The 24,062-nt window shown below is 34.6% G+C and overlaps 1 protein-coding gene across 8 annotated transcripts in view; it reads right to left on the bottom strand.

Moving 5' to 3' along the window:
* The window catches only part of CTNNA3 (catenin alpha 3), a 1,350,697-nt gene that overhangs the window by 350,549 nt on the left and 976,086 nt on the right, over positions 1-24,062 (bottom strand). For all 8 annotated transcript variants that reach the window (XM_031461217.2, XM_010985795.3, XM_064488129.1 and 5 more), the window contains one exon: positions 12,817-13,017. In XM_031461217.2, coding sequence (XP_031317077.2) covers positions 12,817-13,017 — 201 coding nt within the window. The remainder of the gene's footprint in view (positions 1-12,816; positions 13,018-24,062) is intronic.

The following is a 24,062-nucleotide window of genomic DNA, read 5'->3' as shown; positions in this document are numbered from 1 at the left end:
GAATAAGCAAAAAAAAATCCTTTGCTGTGTCTTGTGCTGCTCATAATTTGGATTTTTGAAATATTTTTCTTATTAAAATGATTTTAATTTGAAGAAAAGATACCAACTAATGAAGGTATATCATAAAAAACAAAATTAAAAACAATTTGGAAGTGAAAGCACTTTTAGAGATAAAATTTTATCAGGATTAGGATTTATGTAGGATTTTGAGAATTTGAAATCATCTAGATAGTAAGTCTGTTGGTGCATATCAAGTCTATGAAAGCAAATGACTTAGATTTTAAAAAGATGAGTTACCAAATATGCAGAGGAATACTGGACATCTTTAGTTTACTCTCCTGTTAGCAGCTGAAGAGATGGGACCCATATAGTTTAAGGGCCATTCATAATTGTACTGTGGCAAACCTAAGTCAAGAACTTTCAATTTTCAAATTCTCTCTTTAAACTCTTTCAATCTGACCATAGCACATAAAGTAATATTTAGAGGAACATTTGTGAACTTGTCCCCAGTGTTTGTACCATTATAAAACCATCTAGCATGCATTAGTCATGGAGAGGATTTATTTTTCCAACTGTTCTGCTCGGTCAATCAATCGAATTTATTAAAGGTCCCCAGTGAGACGTGCATTTACTATTTATTCATCCATTTAACATATATTTATTGAGTACCATATGCCAGTTCCTTTGCTATGTCTATAAAGTGAGATGTTAGACTAGAAAGTAGGAGGATTGAGAGATATAAGCACTCTAAAAAGTACAGTCTATTTGTGGACATGGAAATAGATTGAGCACATCCAGAAGATAAAACCCTTAGAAACTGTGGTAAGCAGTCTGTAAAATGGCTCAACGACCTTGCCTCCTGATAGTCATACCCTGTTTAATTAACTTAGTAACCCACTGAACTTAGTAACTCCCTTTTAACAAATTGAATATATCAAAAATGATAGTATACCACTGCAGAAATTAGGTTATACAACAATGTTGGTTTCCGTCCTAGGCTCTCTCTCTCTCTCCCTGTCTCCCTTATTTGGATTGATCGCTCTGAGGGAAGCCAGGCGCCATGTCGGGAGAATACTCAGGCAGCATATGGAGAGTCCCACATGGCAAGAGACTGAAGCCTCCTGCCAAGGGCCACGTGGATGAGCTTGGAAGCAGATCTTCCAGCCCTCATTGGGGCTTGGATGATAGCAGCCCTGGACAACAGCTTGACTATAACCTCATGAGAGACTCTGAGCCAGAATCACCCAGCTAAGCTGCTCCCAGATTCCTGACTCTCAGAAACTGTGATACAATAAATAGTTGTTGTCTTAATTTGCTAAATCTTAGGGTATTTTTAATACTGCAATAAGTAAGTAATACAGAGAGGATAAGTTTTGTTATAGTTCTGAGTTTTTAAGGAGAGAGGGTAATGAAATGGTAAATTTGGTGGACAGATCACACTATTGGAGGAAATAGGCCATTAAAGGCTGAGTCAGTACTCATGAGAAATGTTGATCCATTCACCATTGGTACGTATAGTGAGTCAGTTATTCTAAATAAAGTGAAAGTTTAGCTATTAAGGTTTCAGAGCTTAGAAAGACCTCTGAGGAAAAAAAGCATGATCCAGTAATTTTGGCTGCATAATGTCCAATTAGGAAAACTTACTGAGGACCTTCAAAAAAAAAAAAAAAAAACCACAGTTAACAACAAAACCAAATATAACCACTTGCTTTATTCTGTATGATTAAAGTAGGTGTGTGTAGGTGTGTGTGTGTGTGTGTGTGTCTTGTTCTTGGTATTTTCAATACTTTCTTTTTTGTAAATAAATAAGATTGCAATAACTACACAAGCTTGAATGATTTAAAGAGTCCACAAAACTCTATATAACAAACTCACATAAAACTTATTCAATACAAAGAATACAGCAAAGCAGGAGAAAGAATGTGCAAGGCAGCATCGGAGCCGGGGAGATTGCAGGCACACCCACACAGAGTCTTTTCTTAGTCACACACGATACACTTCATCTCTGGGTTATGAACCATCAAGATACATGCAAGAAATTGTGGTTTTAAGAGTTAAGCCAAAAGATTCTAGCAGAGTCTTTTATGCCCCACTGGTCAGATAGCCAAGCCGAGCTATGTAGCCAGTGAAACAGGTGTAAGCCATCCATCACAACATCCCTAAACAATGTGAACAAGCTGGCCCTGGGTGCTACCTGGGGGATATCATACTTTAGACAATGAATTATAAATCACTAGCTAGTCCATCATCTTTGTCATAGCCAAAGTTAATACTAGACTTCCAGCCACTTCTGGCAATAAGCACGAATCTGCCTCTGTCATGCTGCGCAATAACTCTATTTTATACAAAGACCATTAAACACACAGGCACAAAAAAAAAATCAACTTTTTGCATATAACACATGTACTATATAGATATTATATATTCTAATATCAAATATATTAAGTTTATAATAAAATAATATATCTAAATATATTACTATTATAAATAGATATACACATATGTACATATGCACATGTGTGTATATGTCATTTACATATATATATACATATGCATACAGATACATATTCATAATAGGCATAATAGGTAATGTTTACTATGTGACATGAAATTTGGTTTCTTAACAATGACAAAAGACATGACAGATTATAAACAAATACCGATAGTAAAGCAGAAGCTGGTAACAATACAACCAGACAAGAGTTTTAAAACTTTAGAATTATGTAGTTGGGTTCATGATATTCTAAACTAGCTGGGTGGGACTTAGACACTAACATCTTTTAGAGAGGATAGTAAATTGCTTCCATTATCGTGTGACCAATTTAATAATTTTGTTTGTCTGAATGTATCCCAGGCTCCTTTTAGAATTTTTTTTTTTTCCCTGCAGCCCCCTGACTTTCTGTTCTAATTTGGATCAGTCACTTTCTACACCTGCTAGAGATCTGCCATCTTGTCATTTTCTCCCTGAATTAGAGTCACTAGTTCAGTTTTCCATGTCTTACTGTTTCTGGTTTTTTCCTCCCTTGTATTGTTTGAGTACATTTTCCAGTCATTCCTCAAAAAGGGTTTGTGCAACTTAAATATTCTGGGTTCTTATGCACACAAAAGGGTTTTTATTTTGCCACACATTTTGGATGCATGCAGTATTCTAAGTTAATTTTCTCACTAATTATGAGGCCATTACTTCAATGTTTTCCATGTATCCAGTGATGCTAACAAGTCAGCATCAAGTTAGGTGGAACCCTCACCTCCCTGATGGCCTCAGCTTGTGCATTTTCTGGAATGAGGTGTTTGCTGCTCTTTTCCATCAGTCTGCATGTTACCAGCTGCTTTCTGTCTTCTGGATTTTTTTCCTGATCCTCCAGCACCCATGTATTTGCCATTATGGGCTTATTCCCTGTTGTTTCCCTTAACTAATTTTTTTTAAAGTGACGTTAGATTTGAATTTTGTGAATTTGCCTTTATACTTAATTTTTAAAAAGATGAAAAAAGAAAAAAAAAACCACCACACTGTTCGTCCTGAGCCTCAAAATTATTTGACTAATTGTGAAGATAGGATGAATATATTAATGACCACAAATAATAAAGAAACAATAACTATTTACATACAGAAGAAGCTGGTAGAAGGAGGATAAATAAATGAGGTCGGGGAGATGGTAAGAGAAGTACAACATTTTAACTTACTTCTTCCCTCAAAAATAACTTGGTTTTTTATCAATATCAGAACTCTCATTCCTCTTTTTAGTTACATAAGAATTTGGAGGCAAGTAGTAAAGGAATGTGCCATTAACCTTTCTTAAATCACCATAACCTACAATCTAAATAGACTTTAACATCTAGAATCTTAAAGAAATACTGCCAGCAGTGTTTATAATAAATGATACCTTTAAAAATCCCTATATCAGCAGAGAAATTTTATAATGTAAATTGTTCACTTAACTTTAACTGCTACAGATTTTGGCAGACAGTAAAATTAAATGGTGGATGATCACCAGAATATATTACACTTTCTAAGATACTACTGGGTTACTAATACGTTTCAGGAGAAGAAACTTATTCCCAGGTCCTCAGCCTGCTGTGTGGGATTGTTAAGCAATAATACTTTCTTTTCTAATTGACAAAAGAGGAAGTTGTAAATTACCATGAGCTGGAAAATTTAATCTGCAAAATGAAAACAATGTCAGCAGAAATCAGTATGGGCATCTGAGGGCAAGACTTTCCACTTTAAAATTTCTTAGGCCTTTCTTGAACTATATCCTCACTGAGCTGGTCAAACTTCTGATCATCGTTTCTGGATACTCTTTTATTCCATGTGCTCTATTCCCAGCATTGTTCTCCCAACATTTAACATATCCTCTCTTCTTCGGTCAAACAGCCTTTCCTTTCTTCACTGAAGATCTTGAGATATCTACTATGTTGATAGTGTTCCCAAATGTATAGTTTTCACCAAGAGGTGAAATAATCTTTAACTCATGCAATCATGATAAATGACTTACATACTGACTTTACTGAAGAAAATATTTATATCTATTAATAATGCTTGCAGATAGCACTGTCATTTGAAAATGTTGACCTGCTGACAGTATAAATGCAATATTGCCTTATTTTGGCAATAGCTATAGGTACCGTTCACCTAAGAAATGCTTAACTCTTGACTTACTACACTTATTCTTGCCTTGGAAACCTGGCAATATCATTATGCCAATTTGTGAACACTCCTACCCAACCGGCACTATGTTTGAGGAATCCCAGAAAAATGGGTATAAAAGACAGCTGGGAAGGAGAAGCTGGAAATGAAATGAAACTATTGTCATTTAAGCTCTGCTGTCTGCACCAATTACTTAACACCAAAGTGAATGCGATCTGATTCATACATTCACTTCACATGGTTTATGTTCACTGCAAAGCCAGAAGAAAGAAAATCTGACAGATGTACCACCTCAGCTTATTTTCCGTCAACGTGCACCTCAAATTTAGTTTTACAGATGAGTATATAAAAGTTTTACCAGCTCACATCAATAAATATATAACCAGATTCTCCAGTCCACATATAAAGATCTCTACAAAAGTAAAATTAACAGTCGTTACAACTGAGGACTATTAATACATGAAATAGATACTTGTAACAACTGAAGGGAGTTATTTCATTAGTTTCATAAATTTGACTTTCAAGATGGAGTAGAAGGAAGGAGATTCCTGCCAGATAATGGCTATATTTTAGAAAGCATACACTATATTACAGTTTATAAAGTATTTTACAGTAATTGTTATAAAGAGACTTAATTGTTGGATTACCCAAGTGATCATAGCCTAGTCCAGAGCTTCCTCATGACTGCTGTGGAATAAGGGCGTGTTTTAGAGAATTACTGGAGTGTTGAGATATTGATGGGAAGGACCTACAATTGTTTATGACCCCAGAGCCTCTGATCCCCTCTGGCCTTGAATAGCCACTTCTCTCTTCCCAGTGGCCATGCAAATACCATGATTTTAGAAGGCACTAGTCTGTGCTGTTACAAAGAATTCTAGTGCTTAGTCAATTTTTAAATGAATAAAGTCAAAGTCCCCATCCCTTTGGCTTTAAAACAAAAAGATATAGTTTGATATACTATTACTGTATTTGAATAATAATAGGATTACAGGCCTGTTAATTTTTGTTATTGTTTGTTAAAGAAAGAAAAAAAGAAGAAACCACTGAGAGATTTTTCCACTTTTCACAAGACTTCATAGACACCTGGGTGTTTATCTTTCTATTCTCTTGGTGATAGAATTGCACTCACATCATGTATTCTGTGAAGGCACATCTTCCCTGAAACATACTTAGATTTGGGGTGGTATCAATACTTCCTTTAATAAATCTACCAGGCATAAAGCATAATTTTAATCTTATTTTTTTAAATTTAATAAACTATCGGAAAAAATTGGGTTTGACAATAAGTTGCTGAAAGGCAGGGCTCGTGTTTGGGTGATGTAGGGGGAAGCATTTACATTGTCCCAACACAGAAGATGGCCAAACCAATTGGTAAAAATCCATCCTTGATTTCCCTTCTGCAAGTACCTTTACTCCCTTGTTGATACTTCTTTTCTCCTGCTCCTCACATCCCCATGTCCTTTTGCTCACAGACCCCAAAGCCCCTCTTGTGCTGGGGAATCTGCCAGTATTAGAGTCTTACTGTGAGGCAAGCTGTTGTCTCCATAGAAGCTCAAAGGCCAGTATTGCTCTCTTCCTCCTGCATGGTGACTATCAAGGTGTCTGGGCACAGAATTTAAATTCTGCTCCTTTGATGCTTCTGCCTAAGAAGGTGAATTCAGAGCAAGTGAGGCAAAAGCAGGGGTGAGTTTTGGATTTATTCTAGTGGTAGAAGTATCTGGAATGTGGTGGCAAATGAAAGCACCATCTGTGGGGTTCACTGTCTTAAATGTTATGATGCCAACAAAGGCCTTAAATGCTCACCGAGGGCTGGAATGGCAGCTCAAAAAGATGTGTCTTGGGAATGACCAACTAGTTCCTGCATGCACCATTCCCTACAGACTATTTTCTCTTCTTGTTCTCTAACCTTCTTGTGTGTGTGTGTGTGTGTGTGTGTGTGTGTTTATAGTTAGATTCTGTTGTTTGCAATCTAGAGTTAAAACTGGACTTCATGCCTAATCCTTTTACATATAAGGTATTGTACGCCCTACTTATTCTTACCACATAAAGGCCCATAAAATAAATCTGAATTTGTCTTTTGACAGAAAGTATGTGAAAATAGGATCAGAAAGGTGTGAACTATTTCTCTTTCCAGATAATATCTTCTTTGCCTGGAGAACATACATCTGAGGCTAATAAGAGTTCTACACTTAAAGAATGTACAAGAGCTCTGGAACATCTTTGCATGGTGAACATCCACACAGCTGGTCCAGATTCTCCACTTCCTCTCCCAGTGACCCCTTCCTTTGAACCCATGCCAATTCATCTCTGATATTTTTTAATCTGTCCTTCATTTAGCACTAGCTTCATTGTTTCTACATTTTCCAGATATGGGAATGCTTAAGACCCTCTTGATGATTCTCTGAAATCCATCCTTAAGCCCTCTATATCATTTCCTTCCTTGTCAATAAAATTTCTACCAGTGTCAGAATGTATGATTTTTTATTAATAAGGATATTACTAACAATGGCTTTGTAGATTATTCCATGTGCCTCTCTTAGGATCTAACTATATCAAAAGGTGAAAAAAAACCTTTGCATTGTCCAGTGTGTATAGGAAATTTCGGTTTTTATGACATTATTTTTTTCTGACAAGTTTATATTTTCAATAACTTACAATGGCAAGATATGGAAGTACCCTCAGCCTGCTGACTAGCTCTGGACCTATTCAAATCCAGTTCTCTATAGAAGGAAAACAAGTTTTTCATTTAGAAGTTCTGGTAGCTGCTTTCTTCAGTTCACAAAGTTAGTCCAAATTTCCAAACTCCTGCAGTCACAGAAGCACTTTTGAGACCATGGGATCTTTTTTAAAGAGGCTAAATTGTCATTTAACCTTTGATTTTGGCATCACCAATATGAAGATGCTGATTATCCAGGCTAGCCAAGTGATCTGCAGACAGAAGTGGCTTATTAATGCTCTCTTACTAACCATGCTAAAGGCTGTCAGATTAAGGCTGAAGCCAAATTAAGACAGTATGTAATTTGGAGGCCTGTCTCAGACTGCTACCAAGGGTAGGAAGTTGGCCAGCAACTGTTTCTGAATTTGACGGCATGGCTGCTGTACTTTACAGGGATTTGCTGGAACCGTTAGTGAAATTAAGTTCAGTGGGATCTTTTAATAGACACACTTCGAGAATGGTTCTTCTAAGAAACTCAGTACACAAAAGTCATGATCTCTTGTTCAAAAGTTTGCTAGAGAAACTTTTAAGAGTCTGACCATAAGTTTTCTGAAAATGGCTAATATAAAACTCCAGACGGTAATGAATTACTTCCCTGATCTTTTTCTGCCTCAGCCTTTGACACATTCCACTGCTTTTGAGTTTTTGTTTTCCTACAAACTGAGATGATGGCTTGTTCTCTTGCCTAACTGTAGTAGAATGTGTCACAGTGTAATCTTGTATTGAATTTTAAAATTATAATTGAGAGAAGGACTTGGGTACCTCTACTATGTATAAAAGGCTACTGAAAAATAGAAAGATAAATAAAGGGTGGTAGCTGCCTTTAAGGACGTTACAACCTAGTGGGAGAAACTTGTATGTAAAAGGCTGATTATCATATAAAGTAAAGTGAAATAAGCATTAACTAGAGGACAAGCTCATTCGAGGTGACACAGACAATGGCGCAGTGAATTTGAACTGAAAGGGAATCAGAAGCTCCTTTGCAAAGGAGGTGGCATTTGAGAAGTTAGGAAGAATAATGATCATTTTAGATGGGCAGTAGGGAAGAAAAGGTATTTCACTGCTGGAATAGAATTAGCACAGGTATGTAGGCTAAATTCAAGAGCTGTTTTGTTTTGTTTTTCTGGCTCCTTTTAATCTAGCACCGAAAAGCTCTATGGTAGGCTCTAGGAGAGATGCAAAGAGGAATGATACAACTTTTCTTTTCTCCTATAAGTTACTTTCTATTTTGAAAGAAAAGTCATTTCTCTATAAGTCTATCTGAAGAGTTCATCAATAGCATATAGCTGCCTAGAACAATATAACTGAGTGGCAAGTCCTTTAAAATCTATAGCACATGACACCAGGAAAAATACAATTTCCAAAGGGAGGAAAGAAAAGTTTCTAGAAGATATGCCAAGTTTCTAATGGTATGTTATGATATGCCATTAATCTGGAGCTATTTTTATGCAAGTAAAATTAGAAACTAATTCTTACGACAAAACATAAAATTCTGTTGGTCAAAATTCTACTGGACACATAAAATGTCTTGGAGTCATTCTGAGTCACACCTAGTATGCGGACCACTAATTTCCAACCTCTGCTGGACTGTAGAGGGCAAAAGCTGCTGAAACTAAAGCTTCTGTATTTTATTCTACAGCCATTTAAGGTGATAGAATGGAGATGCAGCATCAGGTAAGTAGCATGTTTTAGTTAGGCTACAAAAATGCAGGATATTTATATATGAAAAATGTTAAATGAAAGGGAATTGATATGAGTTACTGACTGCTATTAAAGTTTTTTAAATTATTTTTAGATGTAAAATTTGGGGGGGTAGGTAATTAGGTTTATTTATTTATGTTATTGATGGAGGTACTGGGGATTGAACCCAGGACCTCATGCATGCTAGGCATGCACTCTACCACTAAGCTATCCCCTCGCCCCTAAAATGGTTTTTAGATGAAATTCATCTTAAAAGTCTATCTATTGTTTAAACTGGTCACAAGAAAAAATTACAACAAAATACTGGGAGTCTTTATTGACTCTAAACTCTTTTTAACTGTCTTATTTGTCTTTAAGCAGAAAAAAATGCAGCTATATGACTCTCCTCCATTCTAATAGGGAGAAGATTCACGTTTGGGCCTAAAGGAGCACCTAAAGAATGACCTTTTATTTGCCATCACTACCAGTTGCCAGTGGTGGATGCCAACCCAATGGCTTGGTCAGGTTCATTTACGTGCCTGTTCTGTTTTGGGGGTTTGCAATAGATGCTCTGGGTCCTGCTAACGTCTGAATTGATAGAGCTCATACATCATTCACAAAAAATACTAGGTTAGTCCACTCTTGGTTTAAGTTTTTCCCCAACCTAGTGTGAAAGAACTAAAATTGATACTGAAAATGTAACTTCTAAGCCTTCACATTGCAATCCAGAAGGTCTGTTATTTTACTGAAAAAGCGAACATTTTCTCTCCCCTATCAGGAATTCCTGACAGGTGGAGGGGCTTAGTAACAGGGAAGAATTGGGTGGAATAAAAAAATTTCACTTGGAGATTACAATATTACGCCTCGGTCTGAATGAAATGCAGCATCCCAGATGTTGCCTACATTTCACTGAAAACCAATTGCTAGGGTTTATGAACAATGCAAATTCCTGAAATGTAACAGGGCAACCCTGCTTTTTAATGCTGAGAAAACACTTAGAAGATCAAGTCTTGAAAATGTGTTAATGAGCCACAATGATTAAAATCAAAGGTGCAATGTTTGAAAAACATTCTTTGTGATTTAGATGAGTATGGCTGAGGTTTCACCACTGATGACTGTACTTTAAAGGCAAATTTTACGAAGATAAGAAAGCCTCAGTAATACAAACAATTCACAATAGCTCATTATTTTCAGGAAGCAGGGTTAAAATCTGAGAACTGCATAAAAGGAAAAGAAAAGGGGAAAATAGGCCACATTTACAGACCATTCACTTAGTAAAGTATGAACTATTAAGTCTTCATAACGTAAAACATGACATTTCAAATTACTTAATTGATGATTATTTATAAATAATAAGTTCAAGTTAGGAGCAGATGTGAACAAAGATGAACATCTTCTGTTACTTAATTGTGGAGGATAAAATAGTTGGAAGTATTTTTCATAGACAATATCTCTCTGGGAGAGAAAATGCTCACATATTTCAGCTTTGGTTAAGATCAAACTGATCTAATTAGCATTTTCATCTAATTTATTGCCCTGAATTCCCTTTAGTGAGGCACGCTTTTGATAAATTTCTAGGAAAGCTGTTTGGAGAAAAGTTTGAAATTAGACAAATAAATGAAAAATGAGAAGCTTTTTCCAAAGACAAGCCACAAAATTATCTAAAAAACTAAAATGACAAAATTGGAAAGTCATAAACTACATTGTTATATTCGTAAAAAAAAAAAAAAATAGACTTACAACCCAGGATTATTCTCTATTTGCTATATTTAGGGCACAGGACATAATCACCTGGAATATTTCAATTAAAGTTACACAGACTCAATTGGAAGAAAAAAGGATTTCTCTCTTCTGATTGAATGATAATGTAGCTATTTTGGTTAGTTATCTTGTACGGTCATTATAAATCACATAGATATTGGCAAATTGTAATTAAATATGTAAATAACTTTGCTTAATTTTTTTTTTAATTTCAGATGATCAGAATTGATTGTGAACTGAGTGTTCCCACAACACATTTCACATTCTGGACACTTTAGAATTTCACTTATATTTCTTTGCATATGGCAGATATAGGCTCTATACTATGGAGAATAAAACTGTAAACTTAGTTCCTCATACAGACATTATGACTCTAAGAGTGTGTTCACAGACATTACTAATATGATTACAAAACTGAGACACAGGCAAGATGAAGGAACAACTTTGGTAGACTTAACCTAATCAATTCCCTATAGGACATTTTCACTTGGCTAAAAAGAGAAACCTTGACACATTCTTCTTTTTATTTACAATTCCATTCCCAGAAGGTAGAAAAAAAAATCAGATAACTGTACTTGATTTTGATCAAGTAAAGACTAGTTAAATTTAGTTTAGGGAAGAGATGCTGAACTACTATAATATAATTATCTCCTTAAGCAAGTAAATGTATTGTCATGCCTCACTGATAAAGCAACTATCACGCACCCCATTTGTGACACCAGTGGCTTATGAGGAGCTAGTATAGAAATGTAATATCAAGAGTTGCAACTCCTCCATCTTTCCTTGGTATATGTTCAGCATTTCATTGTTTTAGAAATAGTTTTAAAGAGATAATGAGAAAACTATGTCCTAAGATTCATCAAAGATTTCTGTATCAACATTAGGAAAAGAGCCACACTAATCAATTCTCTACAAACCTAGTTAAGTCTACCTCGTGGTACATCTCTTCAGAATGAGTCTCCAGTGAAGGTAATTCAACTGTTGATAAACTTATCTTTGTTAATTAATTTCAAGGAGCAGCTTCCTCTCCCCCTAAATCACTCATCTTCATCCCTCTACACCTCTCACTAAATAATGTATCTCCAAATATAATACAGCCTATGCACAACAAGAAGAACAATTCTCTAAGTAGGATCACTGATTTCAGTATGAAATTTCAAATATTTTAGGAATCACAGGCCCACTGTCACCCTAGTTTATCAGGTAACTAATAAGAAACATCCAACCTGAGGATTTCCCAGATCATGAATATTTTTCACAAGCAAAAGTTCTGCGTTAATAGCTTCCGAAAATACTTGATTGCCCTCATACAAACTGCATCCATTGTTTCTGAATTCATATGAATTCAAATGCTTCTTTGAACTTTCTTTAAGTTTCCTGGAGATAACATCAATAGCAATGTGAAAATAAGACTGCCATTTTAATGAGTGATTCAAAAACTAACCATTTACTAGCTGATTTTCAAAAACATGGACTTGGGTGCTGCAAACATAACAAATCCTGGTTCCATGTTTCTTAAGTAATCAAAGATCATGTGAAAGAATGAAACACTGTTTTGCAAACAGACTGCAAAGAAGGTAGAGAGTATTTCTGTGGAAACATAGGACAAGTTCGCTCTGCTTAAATAATGTAAACAAAAGCCTGGGAATACTGATCATACAGCTAAAAGAGGATTTGGAAACTATTACCTACTTATCACATCTGGCCTAATTATATATCCTAACAGCCCTGGCATTCATAATCATTCATAAGTGGCTAAAGGCCTGTAGGTAATTTATATATTGCATATATTTACAAAAAACCTTTTTTCTCCAGTGAAGATATTTACTTCTCAGAGATGAATTTCAAATTACATAACCACAGGATGCAAGCACCTATCAGATAGTAGAGCAATCTATTTCAAAACAAAGAACACAGGCTGAGATCTTTTTTCCATATGCATGAATATTTGACAGCTATGTAGATGCAAATATCAAGAATAAAGCAGCTGTTACTGGGAACAACGACTTACCAGTACTTGTAAGGAAGTTAACATTTCTCATCACACCTTCTGTGTAAGCCCCTGGCTCGTAACTGTCCATTTCACCTGTGACAATGTGAGCAACTCTTGCTGCCCGTCCTCTGATAGCACCTGCAGCTCGGTCTAAATTATCAGCATCCTGGTCTCTCAAGGCTATGATACATTTGTTGACATCTTCTAGGATATGGCTCTCTGTAAGTAAACAGATCAAGTTAGTTTTGTGTTGTTTTTTCTTTTTTAAATCACACAAATTTAGCGTATTATAATTTATGCTAACTTCTGATTGCAGATAAGGTGTAACTGGAATGGAGGACATTGACAATTAAGAAGAAAAAAATACAGACATGATTTTGCTTATATCTCTCTAATGGCATAATGTGTGAAATATAAATTTTACATCTTTATCAGCGATTTTATAGATTAAATCTTATTTTAGATTCTAGTTCCAGTAGATTCAATATTAAATAAAATCTTTGGGGGGGGGTAATTAGGTTTATTTATTTTTTTATTTTTAATGGAGATCCTGGGGATTGAACCCAGGACCTCGTGCATGCCTAGCACACACTCTACCACTGAGCTATACCCTCCCCTAGATTTGACTTCAGATTTGAGTGATTTACAGGTGTAAATTAAGGAAAAGATTCTAGATTAGAACAAAAATAAAATGTATAATGATAGAATACTTAAAGCAACACTATGCAGACTATGAAACTCTTAAAAAATACTACCTGTCCTAAATATACAGGAAAATAAAACTATGGAGTTCTATGCAAATAATGTACTATATTTAACACAATTACAGAAATCTATAAATTAGCAAAAGATAAAGAATATGAAATATATAATTTTCATATTGTAAAGCAGGACTCTCAGTATATCTGCAAAAAAACCCTTATATATAAAAAGGGCTTTAAAAAGATTGATTGACTTGAAGTAAACGAATCCCAGAGAAATTTGCTCACTCTGAAGAGTATCTCCAGACCTCTCTCTTTCCTTCTTTGCATGATTAGGGCATGAAGACAGCAGGGAGTTATTAGTAGAGCACAACAATGTTTTCTTTTTCCATAATGATTAATACTCTCAGGTAAATGTAGTGAGAGGAGCTGAGCAAATATCTGGAATATCAACAAGTACGGGCAATGATATTTCTAAGACACTTAAAGAATACTAAAAAAATGGTTTCTGGTTTTATCAATTGAAACCTCACCCAAAGTATTCTTAAAGACTCTATTCAAAATACACAAAGAAAACAACTACATCAAAAAGTCTTCAGTAATTCCAGAACATATTGTTAACTCTATGTCTCTGTCTCTGTCTCTCTCATTTGCTGACTATCTGTGGGCAAGCTACACAAGACAGGGATTCATAAAGCAATTTCCTTGCAGTCATACCTTCCTCTTACTGTCTAGAGCATAAAACTTAAACTATCAAAGAATATGGTCCCTTGTGAACTTCTTAGATCTGATGTTCACCATTTTTCTGCAGGCCCCTGATGCTCCAGTTATATTTATTTTTTCATTTTCCAAATCTGCCATGTTTTTCCATGTTTCTGTGCCAGTGGGCATATTAGAACCTTGACCTAGACTGCTCTTTTGAGTTCCTGGACCCAATTTCATCATGTTTGTGTGGAGGCTTCCCCATACCAAGAAACAATTCTCTGTACATCAACTGGGTGTCCTGCAATTCAACTCAGTTCTGACACTATCTACCTGGAGATAGCATCTGATTCCACATGTTAGGGGTTCAGTCCCACAAGACTGCTCCTTTCCATACAAATACTACAGATACTAGTCAAAAGCCTATGTTGTTACCTGTGCTTCTGACCAGCTGCTACAGATTGAAGGTTCCCATGACCCCTTCCTTGGACTTCAGATATCAGTCCAAGTTCAGGTTGTTACCTGTACTTCTGACCAACTGGCTATAAATCAGAGGTTCCCTCAACCTCCTTTTCAGGTTCAATTAATTTGCTAGAGCAGGTCACAGAACTCATAGGAACATTTTACTTACCAGAATTAACTTTTATAACTCAGGAAGAGCCAGGCAGAAGAGATGCACATGGCAAGGTATGGGGAAAGCATAGAGCTTCCATGCCCTCTCTAGGTGCACCATGCTTTCCAAATCTCCACGTGTTCACCAGCCTAGAAGCTCTTCTATCCCTGACCTTTCTTTTTTCTTTTTTCTTTTTTTTTTATGGAGCCTTCATTACATAGGTATAACTGATCAAATCATTGGCCACTGGTGACTGATTCAGCCTCCAGCCCCTCTACCCTTCTCAGAGGTCAGGGGAAGGAACTCAAAGTTCTAAACCTCTAATCACATAGTTGGTGCCCTGTCAGTTAGCCCCCAGTCTTAGCCACCTGTGGGGTCCCAAAGTCATCTCATTAACATAACAAAGACAGCTTTATGGCCCTCATCATTTAGTGTATTCCAAGGATTTTAGGAGCTTTGAGTCAGAAACAGGAAAAGACTCACTATAAACTTATATAAACCCAGTATTACAATTGCCAATCCCCTCTGGTCTGCTTGCTCAATAACTATTCTTTCAAGACACCAGTTACATGTTCCTTCCTCAGGAAATCCTTGATGACCCAGAACAAGATAAACTTGGTTCCATGCTGTTTGAGATTCCTATAAAATGGTTTATATAGTTTCATTAGAGCATCTCCCTGTATTTTAATGATGTACTAATGAAACTACTTCTCTAGTAGACTGGCAAATATATATGAGTGCAGGAGTTTTATCTTATTCTTTGAGGTGTCTAGTCCTTAGTACAGTACATGGCACCTGCTGGGTTAACAAGAATGTTTGTTGAATGACTAAATGAAGTCTTATAAGATACACTGGGAAACAGTACATTTATTTTGTCTAAATCCTAAATCATGGGTTTTGAACATAGGTAGACACATTCCTATAGCCTTAAAGTCAGTTCATTTAACCCATATTAAGGACAACAAGTTCATTTGCATGAAAAAGATTAAGTAAGGAAAACCTTTGTTATAAATTTACTGGAATTCTAATCTAATCCTTAGCATTCAATTATGAATGTGTCACTGAGGCCTGAAATATATCCAGGCACAGTCCCATCACAACAGAACACACATGTGTAGCATCGCCATTGTATCTCCCCTGGAACTGAAATACAAGTTTAAATGTGGGGGTCATAATAACGACCAGTTTTTAAAAAATCCACAGATACACACTCTAATGATACATCAAGAAGCTGTTATTTTCCAAGTATGTTGGTACTTGTGTTAAAAAAAACACAACATATATGTATTCAATGAATGTTTAATCTGTATTCACTAGAGGTGCTGAATTTTAGATTTTGCTCGGTTCTGTAACAGTGAAAAGATACTTAGGAAAGAAAAAACAATGTTCATTCTCGGAAGATTAATTATCTAATAAACTCAGTAATTTCTGTTTAATTAAAAGTGAAATCATAGATGCCACAAACTATTTTTTCCCCAGTGAATTTTGCACAGAAAAAAATACAAAGAATATTCACTAATGATGAAATGTTCACTTCTATAAAACAATGACATATATGCTCACCAATTTATCTTATTATTTTAAGCAGAGAATAAAAATATAGTAAGAACTTTTGTTTTAGAAGTTTGTGTGGTTATTGCTTTAGATTGAGCAACACAATTAGAAGCCATGGTGTTATGTTGAAGAATTATGGACATAAGGTCAAATATGGAAATAAAAACCTTAAGTGAACATACACAATATAATAAACTAGTAAGTGAAATAAATGACGAGAAGCACATAACTAGACTTTATCTGAAGCAGCTATGCTGAGAATGTTGGAGATGATGACTAAATGATCTTTTGAATTACGAGGATTAAATATAGCACAGAAACATTAGGGAAGGTTTGCAAGATTTCCATTATTGTGACACTTTCCCATTATGCTGAATGTTTTGCAAAATGCCAACAACAATTATTTGCATGAAATTCTAAACATAGAGGGCCAGAAAAAGAAAATTAAAATGTTGGGCACCTCCCACATACACAGTAACTAAATATTAAGCTAATTTCTTAAAAACAATTGTTTCTTTACTATTCATATTTCAAGTGAATTTAAGTAGTTAAAAAGACCCTCATGATAGCTTGAGTTTTTGTCTGGCTGTATGACCCTAAACCTCAGGGAAAGAAAGAAAACACTATGTGTAAAGCTTTCTTTTTTTTTTTTTAAATCATCCTTTTAAAAAAATTTATTGAAATATATCGTGTAAAACTTTCTTCTGATGTATCTTTTAAGTCTTTGCTGATGGGCTGTTTACTTTTTAGACATACTAAAATCATTGGGTACATTACCTCCAATGTGTTTTTTTCCTCAACTGCAGATGTACTTGGATTAAATAATTACATAATTTGTAAATGAGGTTTAAAAGAAAGAAAATACATTATTATAAACCAAGCACACTCAGAAAACATCTGACCCTTGAACATGCTGGGGTTAATTCATGTCCAACTCATACCTGGCCTTCCATAACCCCAGTTCCTCTGCAGACTCAACCAATTTCGGACAGTGGAGCACTGTAGTATTTACTACTGACAAATATCCTTTTATAAGTGGACCTGCGCAGTTCAAACCCGTGTCATTCAAGGGTCAACTGTATTATATGTTTTGAAAGATTGATTGAAGATTTGTCTTAGTAGTTTCAGAGTGAAAGCGTAACACTGGATTTGGGGTGAGGGGTGGAATGTCCTAGTGTTACTGCAAATCCTGAAATGTATTACTTTAAGAGCAGAGAATTGCTGAACTACTAGCAACTTCTCTTTTTTTTAATTGAAGTGTAGTTGATTAACAATGTTGTGTTAGTTTCTGGTGTACAGCATATTGATTCAGTTATGCATATATGTACATATTCTTTATCATTATAGGCTTATTACAAGATATTAAATATAGTTCCCTGTGCTAAACAGTAGGACCTTGTTATTTTTTATGTATTTTGTATATAATAGTTTGCATCTGCAAATTCCAAACTCCTCATTTATCTCTCCCCCATTCCCCCCCCCACCCCGGTAACCATAGTTGTTTAACAAAGTAACAGAAACAAAAGCAAAGATAAGCAAATAGGACCTAATTAAACTTATAATCACAGCAAAGGAAGCCATAAACCACATGAAAACACAATCTATGGAAAGGAGAAAATATTTGCAAATGATGTTATTGACAAGGGCTTAATTTCCAAAACATACAAACACCTTCTACAACTCAATAACAAAAAACAAACCCAATTAAAAAATGGCAGAAGACCTAAACAGACTACTAGAAATTTCTATCAATCATTTTATAGATACACTGAGAAACAAAGGGTGATTTCCATTATGCTGGGAAACAGTAATAAACAGGAAAGTCAAGGAACTGATCTTAGACTACAAGGTATTTTGTTTATTGCATACATCTCTGGGTGACTCCATCTTTGGTCACTGCAGCAAGTATAGCACAATAAGATTTTGAAATGCATTTAAAAATATTCTGTATGATTTTTTCTTAATTCTTCAGTTTTATACAAACAAATCTAGGATTTGCCTCAGGAAAAGGAGAAAATAAAATCCAGAGAGAAGAAATTAATTTTTTTACTTTAGACCTCCAAAGCAGAATTTTATAGATTCATAGCCCAAAGAACAGACCTAAAGTGGAAGCACATTTTATTTGCAAAAGCCACATTTAGTTGAGAGGTAAAAGTTGCTTTCTTTTAATTCCCAAAGCTGGACTTTGAGTATATCAATGGCGAAGCCTGAAGAAATAGAGAGTTTATGCTATAATCCATTGAATGCGGAATAATATACCACCAACTGTACCTGCCTGCCACCCCTCTGCCCCGATATCTGCATATGTAAAATAAAATTCTGCAAAGGGAAGAGGAGAGAAAAGGGTATTTTTCTAAAGAGAAATCTTTTTTCCCTAAAGAGACTGAATTTTAAGTCAAAAGAGTTTGAGTTTCTGAAATTGAAAAGACTAAGGTTAGCAACCCATTGTATATGAGCTCAGAGATCTAACTAATTAATTATAAGAAAATGAGTTTCAATTTGTGCACATCTGGATTGTACCTATAAATTTAAAATTCATTACATAGGGAACTACACAGTAATTCTTCTTTTTTACCAAAACAAACAAACAAACATGAAGTTAAAAAGCCAATGGAATACACTAGCATATGAGTTAATTGTTGTTTATGTATCTATCTAAAGCTGGCCAGAATTTGCTTAGTTCCATCATGACGATTGATCTCAAAAATTAACTAATATCTTGCATAAACATCTGGGCAAGTAGAATTTTGAGAATAAAAAACATATATGTGGCTAAATGTAAAACTTTTTGAAATTTCACATCTCTTTTCTCCTTCCTTAAAACCTTACCTGTCTCCTTTCCTGAATCTAAGTATTACTTTGTTAGAAAATGTAGATGATATAAAAGATGAGGCAAATCCCTGTCTGCAAAGGGTTTACAAGCTAATAAATGAAAAGAATTACTTTCTTTTCCTAATTTTTAATTTTTTTATTGAAGTACAGTTGAGGTAAATATTATATAAGTTGCAGGTGTACAATATAGTGACTCACACTTTGTAAAGGTTATACTCCACTTACAGTTATTATAAAATAGTGGCAAGAATTACTTTTTTTCTTCCCAAAACACAATAGTCAAAATTATCTCATCATTCTATCATTTTAATAGAGTTTTGTTAATCTTTATTACAAAAGTTTGCCCAGTTTCTCTGCACCATTAGCTATTTATTCTTCACTGGCCATTAACCAGCTAAAACTTACCTGACCTACTTCTCACAATAATCAAAAGAAAACTAAAGTTCAAGATTGCTGTTCTCAAACTAGTTCTTTACCAGAGTATACTTATAGGAATTCTATAGTACTTATGCAGGCACAATTCTGTAGGGAAAAAAAAAAGAAACACAAAAAAGAAGTCACTGAAGCTTTCATACTTCTTTTAGTAAATCTTAAGTAAGTCCTTATAACAATTTCCTCTGTGAAGTAAAGAAATTTATCAAAAGCTTAGAAATACGAAATAAGTACTATTGCCTGTGCTCTCAGTGTCCTGCTGGGCAGACATTGTGAACCAGGCCTAATGGGGCAGATACCTAATTCTCCAGCAGTGTGTATCTTTTTCCCATTTGCTATTTACTGTTGGTTAAGATGTTTTACAATTCTGTAGATGCTCATTTTGTTAAACTAGATAGCTATGTAAATGATTCTTGTCACATAATAACACAAAAAATTTTTTATTTGATAGAGATGGAAACAATTTTTGTAAAAAACATAATCCTAAAGGTTATATTTTTATTGCTCTTTTAGAACCATTAGCCAGCTTTTTTCTTAAGTTAGAGATTTTATTTAATCATTCTTTCATTATCCATTTCTCAGTAAACAAGCATTATCATCTACTAACTTCTCAAGTATTTTTTTGTACCTGGGGGAAAACGTAAAGGAAAAATTACAGGTGGAATCATAAAGCTATATGTAAAATGCTAAATATTAAAGCTCCTAGTAGGAAATCTAGGTGGCCTTGAATTTGGAAATAACTTTTTAAATACAACACTGAAGTATAAAAAAAAAAAGAAAAAATTAATAAATTGGACTTCATAAAAAATTTAAACCTTCTGTTCTATGAAAGATATTGTTAAATGAAAAGATAAGCCACAGATCAGGCAAAAAATATTTGCAGAAAGACTAGTATCCAAAATCTACAAAGAATTATTAAAACTCAATAATAAAAAATATATATATAAATATTAGCAAAAGATCTGACCAGACATCTCAACAAAGAAGACATACAGATGAAAAGTAAGCATATGGTAAGATACTTAACATCACGTATCATCAGGAAAGTACAAATTAAAACAGCAATGAGGTACTACTACATACCTATTAGAATGGCCAAACTTCAGAACCCTGAGAATTCTAAGTACTAATGAGGATGTGGAGCAATAGGAACTCTCATTCATTGCTGGTGGAAATGAAAAATGGTACAGCCACTTTGGAAGACAGTTTGGCAGTTTTTTATAAAACTTAAGATGCTTTTACCATTTGATCCAGCAACTGTGCTTCTTGGAATTAACTCAAATGAGTTAAAAACTTACATCCACACAAAACCTCCACATGATCATTTATTGAAGTTTTGATTATAATTACCAAAACTTGGAAGCAATCAAGATGTCCTTCAAGAGGTGAATGGATAATCAAACTGTGATACATTTATGCAATGGAATAGAAATCAACTATCAAGCTGCAAAAAGACATGGAAGAAATTGAAATGCATTTTGATAATGAAATAAGCCAATATAAAAATGTTACATATGGTAGTATTCCAACTATATGACATTTTGGAAAAGGCAAAACTATGGACACAAGAAACTAATCAATGGTTATCAGGAATTTGGGTTAATAAGGGAGGAATGAATAGATGAAACAGAGGAGATTTTCAGCATAGTAAAACTATTCTGTATGATACTGTCATTATTACATTTATAAAATCCATGGAATTTATAACACACAGTGAACCCTGGTGTAAGCTACAGGACATAATCAATGAATCAATATTGGTTCATCAATTGTAACAACAAAGGAAATTCTTGAAACCTTTAATATTCATTGCCAAGTCCACTTTAGACCTTTAACAATGTGTTTAGCTTCTAAGCTAGAAGAAGACTTATAATGTTCAATCTTACATATTTAATAATATTCATTATTTATAGATGTCTACAATCAATGCAGCAGAAATTCTGAACATTCTTCAGTTTTCCAAGAATATAACTAAGAATAAGCTTGATTCTTTCCTCAACTCTCCTAGCTTTCACACAGTACACATCATCACATAGATGATCTCTGATCATCAATTTGCTTGCGTTTTTAACAAATAACTTTGGAATGCCTGTTTTCCAGGCAATAAGCAACATATACAGATTATTTCATTAAGTTTTTGTAACAATCCTAACAGTCAGGTCTCTTACATATCAGTTTTAAAGATGAAGAATTCAAGGCTTTGAGCAGAAATATATCTTTCCAAAATTCATAGTTACAGTACTTGAGCTATAACTCAAAACCAAGCTTGTCCCACCTACTAAGGTCCTACAAATGCTAAGATCTCACCTGGCTTTAAAATACAGTGATTCTATAATTATATTATTCAGCTATCCCAAATATACAGTGGGAAGGAGAAATTATAGTTTTAAAATATTTTCTAAATTGTATAAAAATGGTTTGTAATATTATGTAGCTAAATGCATTCTAAGTTTTCACATTAATTTTAATTGGGCATGAAATATTATCTAAGCATATTTAGAGGGATAGTTTTAATTCCACAAAACTCACATGGACAGTGCTCTAGTAATGTCAGTATTCTGGATCTGTACAGAGACGTCACAGCTAGCAGGAACCTAAAGTATTCTAGAGACAACATTAGAGAAGATGGCCTAAGAAGTAGTTAGCAAATGAAGTTTAATGCCTCAGCCATTTAGCTACCCAGATGTAGGAGCAAAAGTCTAGGTTATTCTATTTTATGCTGCCCTTATCTTGACAAAATAAACAAACAGAAAAAGTAAACCAAACCTTAGGCATTCTCATTCAGCCCATACTTTCTTCCACTGACTCTTCTTAGACTGAGCTCTTTCATGTTAATTGTCCCATAGACTAAGAACCCATTAACATCTAATATCAAAGTACTGGGCTGAAAAAATAGCTTTGAGGATATTACCAGACTGAACATCAGGACTGTCAGCAGGAACAGACAGTAGTGAGCAATTCTTCCATATTATGCAATAAAACCATTCGATTTCTGCACACTGGATGCTAATGTTGGATGTTACTGGATACTCTTGTTAAAAAAACAGTCAGTATTCATTTGGGTGCTATTCCTTGCTTATAGTTCAAAATACAGAACAATTTGGGTGTCCAATTATGAAATTTGTGTTTTTGGGCACAGAGATAAGAAAATCCTGGTACTATTCTTAATGACCTCCTTGAAGTATATGACATATATAGTTGAACAGAAATCCAAAGAATAAAGTACGTAAAAAGGAAATGTAGAGATAAAATTAGTAACAAATGAGCTGTTTAAAACCTGGCAAATTTAATTTATTTTTTCTTTTCTTTTCCTGAATATTAAGTATGCAGTTTGGTTATTTCAATTAGCTATTAAAAAGGACAAGACTGTTACTGGATATATGCCTTAAGGAAGTTCAATCCCTAGTCAATAAATTTATATTAAACTCAATACACTGTTCTTTTGTTGACATATTTCTCTTATATTTTGCTCTAAGATGTACAAAAAAGCATGAAGTAAACCCCTCTCCAAGGCATAAATTTTCTTTATCAATCTCAATAGTAATTGTTCCAAAGAACCTATTAAAATCTGGAATTTCCCACACACATGACAAAGTCCGTGAGGTTATAAGCAAATCCTAGGTGTGATTTCTTATCCCCAAATCAGTGTAATTCACAAAATATTCTGGGTCAACATGGTTGTTTCTAACAACCTACAAAACTACATGTAACTGGACAGTAAATTATAAGGACTGATAAAAAGTGAAGGGTAAAGATAGTGCTTAAAATATACAGGTACTGGGGGAGCACGTACTTAGCATGCACGAGGTCCTGGGTTCAATCCCTGGTACCTCTATTTAAAAAAATAAACCTAATTACCTCCCCCCTCCACCCCCCCCCCAATATGTATACAGGTACCATCTTCCAGGGAACTCAGTATACTTCACATTAACTCAGATTTCTAGAGTCTGTGCCTGTTATTTACCTCTCGGTGGAGCTTCTCCATGGAGTTCCCACAAAGCTCTCTAGAATATTCTCTAATGAATTCTTTTCATAGCCATCCTATAACCTCTGAACTGAATCCAATTTCACCAGCATCAATAATTTTTCTCTATAGAGTCCTCTTTCTCTTGGTGCTTTATGTATTTATATACTGTTATTTGATTTTCTAATTAACTCTGAAAACATACACTAGATCCAAAATCTTACTGAATAAACAAGGATTTATTCAGATTTTTTAAAAAGGATACTAAGAATCTCTTTTGGTTAGACTGAAACATTTTTTTCCCTCGAACAGGTAAGATGTAACCAGGCAGAAATAATTAACAATGCACTTTAGTAATCTTTATTTTAAAAGTATCGAAATCACTAAGTGACACTGACATGAATTAAAGTTTCACGAGGATGGTTATAGAGGTTTTCACTTTAATTATAAGTTGGGTGTCCAAGTG

Source organism: Camelus dromedarius, chromosome 8, assembly GCF_036321535.1.
Source record: "Camelus dromedarius isolate mCamDro1 chromosome 8, mCamDro1.pat, whole genome shotgun sequence".
Lineage (NCBI taxonomy): Eukaryota > Metazoa > Chordata > Mammalia > Artiodactyla > Camelidae > Camelus > Camelus dromedarius.
This window is presented reverse-complemented; position numbering and strand designations above follow the sequence as displayed.